Source organism: Triticum dicoccoides, chromosome 3A, assembly GCF_002162155.2.
Source record: "Triticum dicoccoides isolate Atlit2015 ecotype Zavitan chromosome 3A, WEW_v2.0, whole genome shotgun sequence".
Lineage (NCBI taxonomy): Eukaryota > Viridiplantae > Streptophyta > Magnoliopsida > Poales > Poaceae > Triticum > Triticum dicoccoides.
Window position 1 is genome coordinate 373,250,629 of NC_041384.1, and position 14,984 is coordinate 373,265,612.

The 14,984-nt window shown below is 45.8% G+C and overlaps 1 protein-coding gene across 1 annotated transcript in view; it reads left to right on the forward strand.

Annotated features, from left to right (window-relative positions):
- The window catches only part of LOC119268232, a 3,494-nt gene extending 1,346 nt beyond the window's left edge, over nt 1–2,148 (forward strand). Inside the window, exons 2-3 of the mRNA XM_037549813.1 lie at nt 1,491–1,590; nt 1,774–2,148. Of these exons, the coding sequence (XP_037405710.1) occupies nt 1,491–1,590; nt 1,774–1,846 (173 nt within the window). The 3' untranslated portion in view covers nt 1,847–2,148. The remainder of the gene's footprint in view (nt 1–1,490; nt 1,591–1,773) is intronic.
- The last annotated feature ends 12,836 nt before the right edge of the window (nt 2,149–14,984 follow it).

The window sequence follows — 14,984 nt, forward strand, 5'->3', positions numbered from 1 at the left end:
AAAAGATCAATTTCTCCTTAGCAGACATCTCCGGCGCATGATAATTTGAGTAAATTGCTGAATAGGTTCAGGAATTGTGTCCTGTTTGATCTGGCTCACTGAGCTAAGCAGACATCTCCGGCGCATGATAATTTGAGTAAATTGCTGAATAGGTCCAGGAATTGTGTCCTGTTTGATCTGGCTCACTGAGCTAAGCAGACATCTCCGGCGCATGATAATTTGAGTAAATTGCTGATTAGTTTAGGAATTGTGTCCTGTTTGATCTGGCTCACTGGTACAAATAAAGGTTCGGTGCCTAAAATAACCAGTACTTGGCCGTCACCCACCTAGTAGCTATTATACGACATGTTGGAACCGCAGCCCTCTAGCTACCTCTCCTCTCACTCGAACGGAGGTGGAAGAAGAAGAACAGTGGACACAAGATTTTCCGGCCGGCGCACAAACGCCGCCACGGGCGCACGAACGCCCCAATCTTTTTTTCCCTTACAGTGGCTACATGGCTACACACGGCTCAACTAAAGCACAACGGATTACATGGCAGTCTTATAGCCCAGCTAACCCAACGCCTGAGCAACCCATTCCAGCGACTTACGCGCACGCACGCGTGACCTCCACAACGGGCTTCCCTCGCATGATCCGCATGACTCAACCCATGTCTTGATGCTCCTCCACAAGACCCGGCCAAGCCTGCACGTACTAAATTGACTAACCAACACATGCAGCTCCACATCCGCTGCTATAGGCCTAGTACTACCACCACGGGCACACACATGCCACACACACCACGCACGTAACGTGGTTTACTCCAACACGACATACCCAGCTTAACCAGCGAGTAGAGTGACTCATAGCTTTACCCATTCCTTTTATATGGTTAAATATACGGTTTACTGGAACCATTTTCAGTACACTGCCAATGTTTTGTAGGTTTAGTTCACATTTTTCTCAAGCTACAAAAATTACAGTTTAATCAATTCATTTCTTGCAAAGTTGCTTGCTTTCGATGTAGTGATGTTTCTTATATTTGTAAAGTTATTTACCTCACTCACAAAAAGTTTGCAATCACTGTTTTATAGAGAATCATGCGAGCATAGGAATGCATTATACATTGTTTTAAATTTCCTACTTGTCTTTTTATGCTTGGATATCAACCAGGGTAACAGAACATAAATTTTAATAAATCTGTTTACGGATCACGTGGAACCATGAATACTGTTCAGCAAACCATATTATAATAAAGACTTCATGAATTTTGAAAATTCCTCAACACATGGACATGCGATTTAGGAAGGCTTGGATTCCCTGGAATCTAAAATGCTCAGAAATACTCCTGTTTTTTGCTATTATGAATAGTTTGACTGAATAGAGCATATAATGTGCTGATCTCTTGTTAGTTTTGCTGATCATATTGTTTCATTGTTTTTTGGTAAGCGCTGCAGAATTGGTTATTAATTATCTTCTAAATGTATGACTGAAATGGTTATCTGTAGGAATTGATCCTGTTGCTAATGAACCCCTTGAGTTACTTCCCAAAAGGACTTACCAACCCAGCACCATCAAGCGGAAACGAACCCATGGATTTCGTGCACGGTCTGTCTCCCTTCCCTCCCTCCCTCCCTCCTCCTTGCTTCATGTGACTAACTAAAATATGCCAATTTTTTATGTCGAGCAATTAGTTTGGCTGGTTTTTTTATGGACCAGACTTTGTTCATAAGTTACTGTGTTCTCAGTGTGCTGATATCTGGTTTTCCCATTCGTTTTCTCATTTTGCAGCAAATCAACCACTGGTGGGCGTAAGGTGATTGCTCGGAGAATCGCTAAAGGAAGGCACAAAATTTCATGGTAATGGAAACCCATGGCACCTATGGGAGTTTCACCTCAGCTTTGAATGATGCTAATGTGAACGTCTGGGAGCTTACAATAGATGTATTCTCCTTCCGAGGCGGGGTTAGAGCAAAGCCAAGAGACACCTGCCTGAATTTCTTCACCAAACAAAACGTTTGTTCCACTGAATAAGCATGACAAAGCGATGGTTATGGATGATTTAACTGCTATTTTAGCTATGTACTTGTATGCTAGTTCGACTGCGTTATGCATTTGCTTGTGTAATTGTGTTGTCAATCTTTCAGGGTAGCATCTTTGGGATCATCTCCGTCCATCAAACTATGATGTTGGGTTAGCGTGTGAGATACCGTGGTACTTCCTCTGTAAACTAATGTAAGAGCATTTAGATCACTAAAGTAGTAATCTAAACGCTCTTATATTAGTTTACGGAGGGAGTAACTTGTATGGTTGCTCTTCGCGTTTTCCCTCCTTTAAAACAAAAGTTTGCGTGCCTACTACGGCGGCTAAACTCGAGGTAATTATCTGCTTTATGCAGTGGCGGCCAGGTCGTCTCTGGTTCTGCCTCGTTGGTTTTAGACCGTCATAGTGCGGGTAACTTTTTTTTTTACATGATAGTGCGGGTACCTTGGTACTACCTCCATTGTAAAGGCGTATTTTGGTAGTTTGTTTCGTTAAGACACATTTGACCAATCATTACTCCATAAACAAGGTTATATGACATGAAACTTGTGTCACTAGATTAGTATTTAAAAGTACTTTGTTATGATAATAATTTTGTATCACATAATTCAAATATGAAAAGAGTAATTGTTGATCAAAGTCTTGTCTTAGTGAAAGGAAATAATCAAAGGGGCCTGCTACATGCCTCGCGAGCCGCTAGATTAACACAATCGATCAGCCCCACGCCTTCCTCTACTTTGCAACAAATGTCTTCTTGCGGGAAATATTTGCAATACAGATTATGCTGCGGATTTTTTGTAACATAAGTAGGTTTGCAGTATTTTTTTTGCAACATAGGTCATGTTGCAGAAAAATAAATTAAAATATAGGTCGTGTTGCAGGATTTTTTTTTTTTGCAATATTGGTATCTCCGATCTCTTTTCTGTATTCCTGGAACAAGATCCTTGTTGCAAAGTTTGCAACAACGTTTTCAGCGTCTTCTCTGTATTCCTGCAACAAGACTTTTGTTGCAAGAAGTTGCAACAAAGATTATGTTGCAGAAAACGTGAAGAGAGAGATTGAGAGGAGAAGCCAGGGTGAGAGGCGTGGGGCGTGCATGCACCGCAACAACAGGGTGGTTGTGTGCTTGCAACAGCAAGATGGTTCAGTGGACATCCGTGATGGTGACGATGTGCTTCACTGATGGTTCGACGGGGAATGGAAAGAGTGTTCTGGAGAAGACGCTATAATTTGGTTCTAGTAGATAAGATCACGAACACGTAAGTGGGATCCAAGAAGACACGTGTCAATTGGAGCGGGTGGCGGACACGAGTATTGAATCCGCCGGCTGCTGTGAAGAGTTTCCCATAATCAAATATCAAAAGAGTAATTGTTGGTCAAAGTCTTGTCTTAATGAAACAAAACACACCTTATTCATTGAAACGGAGGTAGTAGTAACTTAGGGTTTAGATAAGCAAATTTGCTTATGTGGCAATAAATTAATGAGGTTGCTTATGTGGCAATGTGTTAAGGGGCGTGCTGAAAAATTCCTGGCCTCGACGGCCGTTAGATTTGGTGACATCTAGCGGCCCAATCTCGTCCTCACAATTACAACAAAGTCAGTGTTGTACTTTGCAACAGAGTTCATGTTCCATAAACATTTGCAACAAATGTTGTGTTAGAATTTTTTTTCATCTTCACCTTTTTGCAACATAGACGATGTTACATAAGGACTTTTACAACATGGATGACGTTGCGGGATTTTTTGGCAATGAAATATATCACAGGAGTTGCATGACCACCGTCGTTGCCATAGATGTTTTGCAACAAAAGAAGCCTTGTTACAAAAAACATTATGTGTGGATAAGTATAGGCTGAGAGCCTGCATGGATCACAGCCACGTGTCTTTCGTGGGAAGCAGTGGACAAAACCTTTACGATTGTTTTTTTTAAAGGAGGATAATACCCCCGGTCTCTACATCTGGGCTGTAGAGAGATGTTTTGCAATACAATAATGGTTGTATTGATGGGGTGCTGGTGCACGTATATATAAGTACATGGTAGGCCTCAATTTCAACTATACACAACTAGGAGGTGGGCCACAACACGTAATACATGCAACACAAAATACAACTCAACACCCCCCCAGTCGAGGCGTCGTCAGAGACATAGAGACTGGACCGAAACTCCTCGAAGACGGAAGTAGGCAATCCCTTAGTCATCACATTAGCAAACTGTTGCGACATCGGCACGTGAAGAACCCGAACACGGCCAATGGCAACCTGCTCGCGCATGAAGTGAATGTCGATCTCAATATGCTTCATACGTTGATGGTGCACCGGGTTGGCGGAAAGGTATACTGTGCTGACGTTACCGCAGTAGACAAGAGTGGCCTTATGAACATCACAATGCAACTCCTGGAGCAGCTGACGGAGCCAAGAGCACTCGGCCACGACATTAGCCACGACGCGATACTCTGCCTCGGCGCTGGAGTGGGAAACCGTGGGCTGCCGCTTCGATGACGAGATCAACGAGGGCCCAAGGTAGACGCAGTAGCCTGATGTGGAGCGCCGAGTGTCGGGGCAGCCAGCCCAGTCGGCATCCGAGTAGGCCACGAGGTCGGTGGAGGCGGAGGCCGTCAGGGTGAGGCCCAAAGACATGTTGCCGCGTATATACCAGAGAATACGCTTCACTAAGGTCCAGTGGGAGTCATGCGAAGCGTGCATGTGGAGGCACACCTGCTGAACAGCGTACTGCAGGTCGGGTCGAGTCAGTGTCAGGTACTATAAAGCACCAACAATGGAGCAATAAAATGCTCCATCGGACGCGAGAGACCCCTCCAGAGCAGAGACCTTCGCCTTCATGTCGACGGGGGTGGGCGTCGGCTTGCAGTTAAGCATACCGGCACGTTCCAGGAGCTCGTGGGTGTACTTCTGCTGATGCAGAAAGAAGCCATCACTCCGGCGGACCACCTCGATGCCGAGGAAGTAGTCCAGGGGCCCCAAGTCCTTGAGGGCGAACTCATCACGAAGACGAGCAGTCAGCCGTTGAAGGAGATCGGGGGTGGACGCCGTGAGGATGATGTCGTCGACGTAGAGCAGCAGATATGCAGTGTCGGCCCCCTGATGATACACGAAGAGTGAGGCATCAGAGCGAGTGGACCGAAATCCGAGAGACCGCAGGAAGGCTGCGATACGCTGGTACCAAGCCCGAGGCGCCTGCTTCAACCCATAAAGAGAATGGGAGAGCAAGCACACAAAGTATGGGTGCTCAGCGTCGACGAATCCAGTGGGCTGCTCACAGTACACCTTCTCGGCAAGATGGCCGTGCAAGAAGGCGTTGGAGACATCCAACTGGTGCACATGCCAGACGCGTGAGACCGCCAACTGGAGCATGACACGGATCGTTCCCGGTTTAACAACCGGGGCGAAGGTGTCGGTGAAGTCCACGCCTGCGCGCTGCCGAAATCCACGAACCACCCACCAAGCCTTGCAGCGCTCGAGAGAACCGTCCGGGCGAGTCTTGTGGCGAAACACCCACTTGCCAGTGATGATATTGGCACGAGGGGGCCGCGGAACAAGCTGCCACGCGCGGTTGCGCTGTAGGGCACCAAACTCCTACTGCATCGCAGCTAACCAATGGGGATCCCGAAAGGCAGCACGAGCGGAGGTGGGAACGGGTGATGGTGTCGACGTCGAGGCGGCACACACATACTCGTCGGAGGAGTAGCGCATGCTCGGCCAAAGCACTCCTGCTCGGGCACGGGTAGTCACGCCAAGTGGCGGGGCAGCAGGGCCGGCGATAGCAGCGGGGGCCGTGGCGGCGGCAGGGGCGCCGTCGGCTGCGGGGGCACCCGCGGCGGCGACAGGGGCTGCGGAGCCAGTGACGGGGGCCGCAACAACAACAGTAGGGGCTGCGGTGCCAGCCGAGCTAGCGGCCGAGGGGGCGGCGAGCGAGGAGGATGTCGAGCCCGTCGCCGGGGTGACGGTGCCAGCCGGGTTGGCGGGCGGAGTACCCACCGGCTCAACCTCGTAGGAGGGAGACGAGGATCCAGGGGCCCGGTCAGACTCGACCTCTGGGGAGGGAGTCGAAAAACCGGGTGGTGGCGATAGAAGGCGCCGTGCCGGAGGGGCCTCCGGGGGCTGCCATCGTGCATCGCTCCAGGAAGGGGGCGCGGGGGCCAGCACCAAAGGGGCGGAAGCCGGATGAACCTGAAAAAAGGGAACACCATCTCGAAAAAATACACGTGCCTCGAGGTGTACACACGATGAGTGATAGGATCATAGCACCGGCAACCTTTAGTGTTAGGAGGGTAGCCAAGGAAGATGCAGGGAACGAAACATGGTGCGAGCTTGTGTGGCGTGGTGGACGCGATGCTGGGATAACAGAGGCACCCAAACATGCATAGACCATCATAGGACGGTGGTGTACCGAAGAGAAGGTGGTGAGGGGCGTAGTTCTACCGAGGACGACACAGACGAATGTTAACTAAGAGAGTGGCGGCAACAGGAGCATCGGGCCAAAACCGAGCGGGCACGTTAGAGTGAAAGAGCGAATGCAGTCATTAAGAGTGCGGGATGCGCTCGGCGCGACTGTTTTGCTGTGAAGTGTAGGGGCAAGTCAAACAGAAGATGGTGCCGTGGGAGGCGAGAAGTGGGCGAAGAGCGATGTTGTCAAACTCTTTTCTATTATCAGTTTGGATTGCGAGTATGGGGCGAACCGAACTGGATGGTGACATGGGAATAAAAGGTGGTGAGTGTGGCTAAAGCATCGGATTTATGACGAAGAGGAAAAGTCCACACATAATGAGAATAATCATCTAAGATCACCAAGTAGTATAGATAGCCCGTGTTACTCGCAACGGGAGACGTCCCTATGAAGCAATTGAAACGGAAAAGTGGAAACTGAAGTAGACACACTAAAAGGAAGACGGATGTGCTTGCCTAAGAGACAGGCCTCACAAGAGTGCTCGTCAAGCTTATTACATGAGAAAGAGAAACTCCTAAGAATTTGACTTAACACGGTGGGGTTGGGGTGGCCCAAGCGAGCATGCCATAGGTCAATGCCGGTGGCAAGGGCGACGGGTGTGGAGGTGGAGGCACCGGCGTGCACGGGATAGAGCTGATCGGGACTGTCACATCGGTGAAGGATCATCCGGGTACGGGCGTCTTTCACAGAAAAGCCAACACCGTTAAATTCAACAGTAAGTGGGTTCTCACGAGTAAGACGACGAACGAAAACTAGGTTCGTGACTAATTCAGGTGAAACAAGAACATTAGACATATAATGGGTGTGGAGGTGGAGGGAAAACTAGTGCTACCGAGATGAGTAATAGGTAGGGAGGAGCCGTTGCCGATGGTGATACGAGTGGGTGTGCGAACAGGAGTGGAGGAGGTTAGGTTACCGGGATGAGCTATCATGTGCGCAGTAGCACCCGAGTCCATTTACCAGTCGCCTCCATCGACAGAGCTACTCGACGACGACGCGGAGTGCTGGGCGGCGAGGAGGGTGGGGTCCCCCATGACACAGGTATCGGCGACGGCGGGAGGCCCTCGTAGTGCAGCGTCGGGGCGGGCGGGCCATAATCACCGAGGGAAGGCGGCGGCGGGAGGCCCCCTTAGGGCGGCGCCAAGACGGGTGGACCATAACCGCCGACGGGCGGCGGCGCAAGGGGGGCGTCGTAGCCGGAGCCAGTCAGCTGGTAAGGCGCACCGATGAACGCCTGGTGGCCTGCGGGGAGAGCTTGCGGGTAGTGCGGCGCGGCTGGTGGAGCGGGGCCATCGACGGGGCGGGCGGAGCATGGCCGCCGGCCATTGACGAGGCTGGCTGCATGTGGGTGAAGGGAGCTGGCGCGTCTGCGTACATGTAGCCGAAGAGAGACGACGCGGCAGAAGACATCGCAATGGTGGCGGTAGCGTCTGGGGGAGGAGTCACGGCGGCGACCAGGGAGGAGCGGCGGCGCGTGATGGGGATGGGCGGCGACAGCTGGAGAAGATGGGGTTGGCGCGGCTGCAAGAGGGCATCGGCGGTGGGGATGAGCGGCGGCGGCAAGGACCTGCGACGGCGGCACCGAGTGCAGCGGAAGGCGGCGGCAGCCGGCGGCGGCGACGGGTGGAGAGAACCGGCGGCGGGTGGAGGGAGCGGTGGTGGCTAGCTAGGGTTAGGATCGACTTGCGATTGATACCATGTAGAGAGATGTTTTGCAATACAATAATCGTTGTATTGATGGGGTGCTGGTGCACGTATATACAAGTACAACCTCAACCTCAACTATGCACAACTAGGAGGTGGGCCACAACACGTAATACATGCAACACAAAATACAACTCAACATGGGCGATGCATGTAGACATTTTATTAATTATTCACAAAGACTTTATAAAGTAATACATCAGTATGCCTGAAGCCACCGTCTTGGCAACACACTTTTCACTACTCCTATCCCCTTGATGGAGGGGTACCAAATGTCCGAGCCTAATACCAAACAGACATCGCACCAAAGCCTAACATCTAAAGCCGGATGCCCCAACCAAGCCAATGTCGGGCCTAGGTCACACACCGGTCTGGCGCACTCTCAGCAGCCGCTGCCACCGTCAACCATTAATCCATCTCCAGAGCAGATAATAACGCACCAACCTTGCGAGGCATGCCATCGACGCCACCACGATGTCAGATAATGCCACCATCTTGCACGTGTCCATCCACACGTGCCCGTCGCCGAAATTCAGCAGCGCCATGCCGTCGTGATCCGCCGCCAGCCTTGCAATAGATGCAACACTGCTCCTCCTTTTGTCCCCTACAACCATCACTTGCTCCAAAACGATGCCCCTAGGAGGGAAAGCGATATTGCGAACGCCATCATTGTCCGACCCGAGAGACCTAGATCTAGGGCTTCCCCCTGAGCATCCTGAGCCTGATGATGCAAACTGCAACGATGATGCCTTGACAAGGGAACGACATCTAAGACGCCGCCATCGTCCGCCATGACCGTAGCCGGCGCGATTTTCATCGGCAGTTGTGCCACCAGGCGTGCGTCATCGTTGGTCCCTTCAACCGGAGCAAACTCCAAAACGATCCCCTAAAGATGGACTACGAAGCAAAAGCACCGCCGTTGCTTGATCCCAAGAAGATCTAGGGTTTCCCCCGGAGTTGCCCGCGCTGTTATGGACCAAAAGAAGATCTAGGGCTTCCTGATACGTCTCCAACGTATCTATAATTTTTTATTGTTCCATGCTATTATATTATCTGTTTTGGATGTTTAATGGGCTTTATTATGCATTTTTATATTATTTCTGGGACTAACCTATTAACCGAAGGCCCAGTGCAAATTGCTGTTTTTTTGCCTATTTCAGTGTTTCGCAGAAAAGGAATATCAAACGGAAATCCAAACGGAACGAAACCTTCGTGAGGATCTTTTTTTTGGAACAAGCGCAATCCAAGAGACTTGGAGTGGAGGTCAAGGAAGCAGCGAGGCGGCCACAAGGTAGGGCGGCGCGCCCAGGGGGTAAGTGTGCCCCCACCCTCGTGGGCCCCTCGTAGCTCCACCGACCTACTTCTTTCGCCTATATATATACTCTTATAACCTGAAAACATCCAGGGAGCCATGAAACCACTTTTCCACCACCGCAATCTTCTGTACCCGTGAGATCCCATCTGGGGACCTTTTCCGGCGATCTGCCAGAGGGGGATTCGATCAGGGAGGGCTTCTACATCAACACCATAGCCTCTCCGATGATGTGTGAGTAGTTTACCACAGACCTTCGGGTCCATAGTTATTAGCTAGATGGCTTCCTCTCTCTCTTTGGTTCTCAATACAAAGTTCTCCTCGATGTTCTTGGAGATCTATTCGATGTAATTCTTTTTGCGGTGTGTTTGCCGAGATCCGATGAATTGTGGGTTTATGATCAAGATTATCTATGAACAATATTTGATTCTTCTCTGAATTCTTATATGCATGATTTGATATCTTTGCAAGTCTCTTCGAATTATCAGTTTGGTTTGGCCTACTAGATTGATCTTTCTTGCAATGGGAGAAGTGCTTAGCTTTGGATTCAATCTTGCGGTGCTCGGTCCCAGTGACAGAAAGGGAACCGACACATATTGTATTGTTGCCATCGAGGATAAAAAGATGGGGTTTATATCATATTGCTTGAGTTTATCCCTCTACATCATGTCATCTTGCCTAATGCATTACTCTGTTCTTATGAACTTAATACTCTAGATGCATGCTGGATAGCGGTCGATGTGTGGAGTAATAGTAGTAGATGCAGAATCGTTTCGGTGTACTTGACACGGACGTGATGCCTATGTTCATGATCAGGCCTAGATATTCTCATAACTATGCACTTTTCTATCAATTGCTCGGCAGTAATTTGTTCACCCACCATAATATATGCTATCTTGAGAGAAGCCACTAGTGAAACCTATGCCCCCCGGGTCTACTTTACATCATATAAGTTTCCGATCTACAATTCTAGTTTACTATTTATTTTGCAATCTTTACTTTCCAATCTATACAACAAAAATACCAAAAATATTTATCTTATTATCTTTATCAGATCTCACTTTTGCAAGTGGTCGTGAAGGGATTGACAACCCCTTTATCGCATTGGTTGCAAGGTTCTTATTTATTTGTGCAGGTACTAGGCGACTTGCGTGTAGTCTCCTACTGGATTGATACCTTGGTTCTCAAAAACTGAGGGAAATACTTACACTACTTTGCTGCATCACCCTTTTCTCTTCAAGGGAAAACCAACGCATGCTCAAGAGGTAGCAAGAAGGATTTCTGGCGCCGTTGCCAGGGAGATCTACGCCAAGTCAAGACATACCAAGTACCCATCACAAACTCTTATCCCTCGCATTACATTATTTGCCATTTTCCTCACGTTTTCCTCTCCCCCACTTTACCCTTGCCTTTTCTTCGCCCCTCTTCTATTCATCCTTCTGTTTTCTCGTGTTACAATGTGCCTTCTATTTGCTTGCATCTTCGCTTGCTAAAAATCTATTGTTATGGATCCTCATCCACTTGCTAATCTCTTTAAGAGATCCAATTATGATGAACCTATTGCTAGTGAGTTGAGTGCACTAGATTATCTTTATGAGGTTTTGCTTGAAATTCGTGAATCTGAAAATTGTGATGAAGTGCTTTATAAAGTGATTCACGATAGATCTTTGAATAAAAAGCATGATTGCAATGATGTTATTATAAATTCTATGAATGTCAATTGTGCTAATAATATGCAAAACCCTAAGCTTGGGGATGCTAGTTTTGCTATGTCCACTACTTGTTGCAATGATCATGATTGGGGTGATTTTTCTTATGATATTGAAAATTTATTTAAGCCCCATGATGGATATGAGATTGATAATAGTGTTTGCAATAATATTGAAAGTGGGTTTGGAAGAGTGTCAACTTTAGATCCCACATATTTGGAGAATGTTCAATATTATGATTTGCTTTAATAAAAGTGGGTTTGGAGAGGTCATGACTTTAGTTAATGTTAATCCCACTATTTTGGAAGAGCGTCAACTTTGCACACATGTGGATCATGTTGAGAATATTTTATGTGATAGTTTTATTGTTGAATTTGAATATGATCCTACATGTAATTATTATGAGAGAGGAGAATATGGTTGTAGAAATTTTCATGTTACTAAATTACCTCTCGTTATGTTGAGATTGCTATTGTTTCTTTCCGCTTCTTTGCATATGCTAGTTTTTGCTTACTATGATAATTTGTTTACCTATAAGATGCCTATGCATAGGAAGTATGTTAGACTTAGATGTGTTTGTCACGTGTTTCATGATGCTCTCTTTGTGCTTCAATTCTTGTCTTACATGTGAGCATCATTGAAATTATCAATGCCTAGCTAGGGGCGTTAAACGATAGCGCTTGTTGGGAGGCAACCCAATTTTATTTTTGTTCTTTACTTTTTGTTCCTGTTTAGTAATAAATAATTTATCTAGCCTATGTTATGATTGTGTTTTTATGTTTTAATTAGTTTTTGTGCCAAGTAAAGCCTTTAGGATCTTCTTGGATGATTATTGTTTGATCTTGCTGAAAAAAAGCAAAAAGTATGCGCTCACGAGAATAATTTTCATCAGAGAGCGATAAAATACCAATTCCAACTGCAGTAGATCAATATAAAAATTATTTAGGACTTCCTAATTTATCAGGATTTTTGGAGTTAGAGAATTATTCGAAACCTACAGATTACTACAGACTGTTATGTTTTTGACAGATTCTGTTTTTCGTGTGTTGTTTGCTTATTTTGATGAATCTATGGCTAGTATCGGGGGGTATGAACCATAGAGAAGTTGGAATACAGTAGGTTTAACACCAATATAAATAAAGAACGAGTTCATTACAGTACCTTAAGGTGGTGATTTGTTTTCTTATACTAACAGAGCTCATGAGATTTTCTGTTGAGTTTTGTGTTGTGAAGTTTTCAAATTTTTGGGTAAAAGATTTGATGGATTTTGGAACAAAGAGTGGCAAGAGACTAAGCTTGAGGATGCCCAAGGCACCCCAAGGAAAAATCCAAGGACAACCAAAAGCCTAAGCTTGGGGATGCCCCGGAAGGCATCCCCTCTTTCGTCTTCATCTATAGGTAACTTTACTTGAGGCTATATTTTTATTCACCACATGATATGTGTTTTGCTTGGAGCGTCTTGTATGATTTGAGTCTTTGCATTTTAGTTTAACACAATCATCCTTGATGTACACACCTTTTGGAGAGACACACATGAATCGGAATTTATTAGAATACTCTATGTGCTTCACTTATATCTTTTGAGCTAGATAAATTTTGCTCTAGTGCTTCACTTATATCTTTTTAGAGCACGGTGGTGGTTTTATTTTATAGAAATTATTGATCTCTCATGCTTCGCTTAAATTATTTTGAGAGTCTTTTAGAACAGCATGGTAATTTGCTTTGGCTATATAATTAGTCCTAATATGATAGGCATCCAGGATGGGTACAATAAAAACTTTCATATAGAGTGCATTAAATATTATGAGAAGTTTTATACTTGATAGTTGTTTTGAGATATAAAGGTGGTAATATTAGAGTCGTGCTAGTTGAGTAATTGTCGAATTGAGAAATACTTGTGTTGAAGTTGGCAAGTCCCGTAGCATACACGTATGGTAAACGTTGTGTGACAAATTTGAAGCATGAGGTGTTCTTTGATTGCTTTCCTTATGAGTGGCGGTCGGGGACGAGCGATGGTCTTTTCCTACCAATCTATCCCCCCAGGAGCATGCGCGTAGTGCTTGGTTTTGATGAGTTGTAGGATTTTGCAATAAGTATGTGAGTTCTTTATGACAAATGTTGAGTCCATGGATTATACGCACTCTCACCCTTCCATCATTGCTAGCCTCTTCGGTACCGTGCATTGCCCTTTCTCACCTCGAGAGTTGGTGCAAACTTCGCCGGTGCATCCAAACCCCGTGATATGATATGCTCTATCACACATAAGCCTCCTTATATCTTCCTCAAAACAGCCACCATACCTACCTATTATGGCATTTCCATAGCCATTCCGAGATATATTGCCATGCAACTTTTCACCGTTCCGTTTATTATGACACACTCCATCATTGTCATATTGCTTTGCATGATCATGTAGTTGACATCGTATTTGTGGCAAAGCCACCTTCATAATTCTTTCATACATGTCACTCTTGATTCATTGCATATCCCGGTACACCGCCGGAGGCATTCACATAGAGTCATATTTTGTTCTAAGTATTGAGTTGTAATTCCTGAGTTGTAAGTAAATATAAGTGTGCTGATTTTTATTATTAGAGCATTGTCCCATGTGAGGAAAGGATGATGGAGACTATGATTCCCCCACAAGTCAGAATGAGATTCCGGACGAAAAAAAGAGGCCATAAAAAGAGAGAAAAAGGCCCAAATAAAAAAAAGAAAAAATGAGAGAAAAAGAGAGAAGGGGCAATGTTACTATCCTTTTTCCACACTTGTGCTTCAAAGTAGCACCATGATCTTCATGATAGATAGTCTCTTATGTTGTCACTTTCATATACTAGTGGGAATTTTTCATTATAGAACTTGGCTTGTATATTCCATTGATGGGCTTCCTCAAAATGCCCTAGGTCTTCGTGAGTAAGCAAGTTGGATGCACACACACTTAGTTTCTTTTGTTAAGCTTTCATATATTTATAGCTCTAGTGCATCCGTTGCATGGCAATCCCTACTCCTTGCATTGACATCAATTGGGCATCTCCATAGCGCATTGATTAGCCGCGTCAATGTGAGACTTTCTCCTTTTTTGTCTTCTCACAAAACCTCCATCATCATATCCTATTCCACCCATAGTGTTATGTCCATGGCTCGCGCTCATATATTGCGTGAAAGTTGAAAGAGTTTGAAAAGGCTAAGTATGAAACAATCGCTTGGCTTGTCATCGGGGTTGTGCATGATGGGAGCATTTTGTGTGAAGAAAATGAAGCATGGCCAAACTATATGATTTTGTAGGGATAAGCTTTCTTTGTCTATGTTATTTTGATAAGACGTAATTGCTTGGTTAGCATGCTTGAAGTATTATTATTTTTATGTCAATATTAAACTTCTGTCTAGAATCTTTTGGATCTAAACATTCATGCTGCAATAAAGAGAATTGTATTGAAAATTATGTTAGGTAGCATTCCACATCAAAATTCTGTTTTTATCATTTACCTACTCAAGGAAGAGCAGGAATTAAGCTTGGGGATGCTTGATACGTCTCCAACGTATCTATAATTTTTTATTGTTCCATGCTATTATATTATATGTTTTGGATGTTTAATGGGCTTTATTATGCACTTTTATATTATTTTTGGGACTAACCTATTAACCGAAGGCGCAGTGCAAATTGCTATTTTTTTTGCCTATTTCAGTGTTTCGCAAAAAAAGAATATCAAACGGAATGCAAACGGAACGAAACCTTCACGAGGGTATTTTTTTGGAAGAAACGAAATC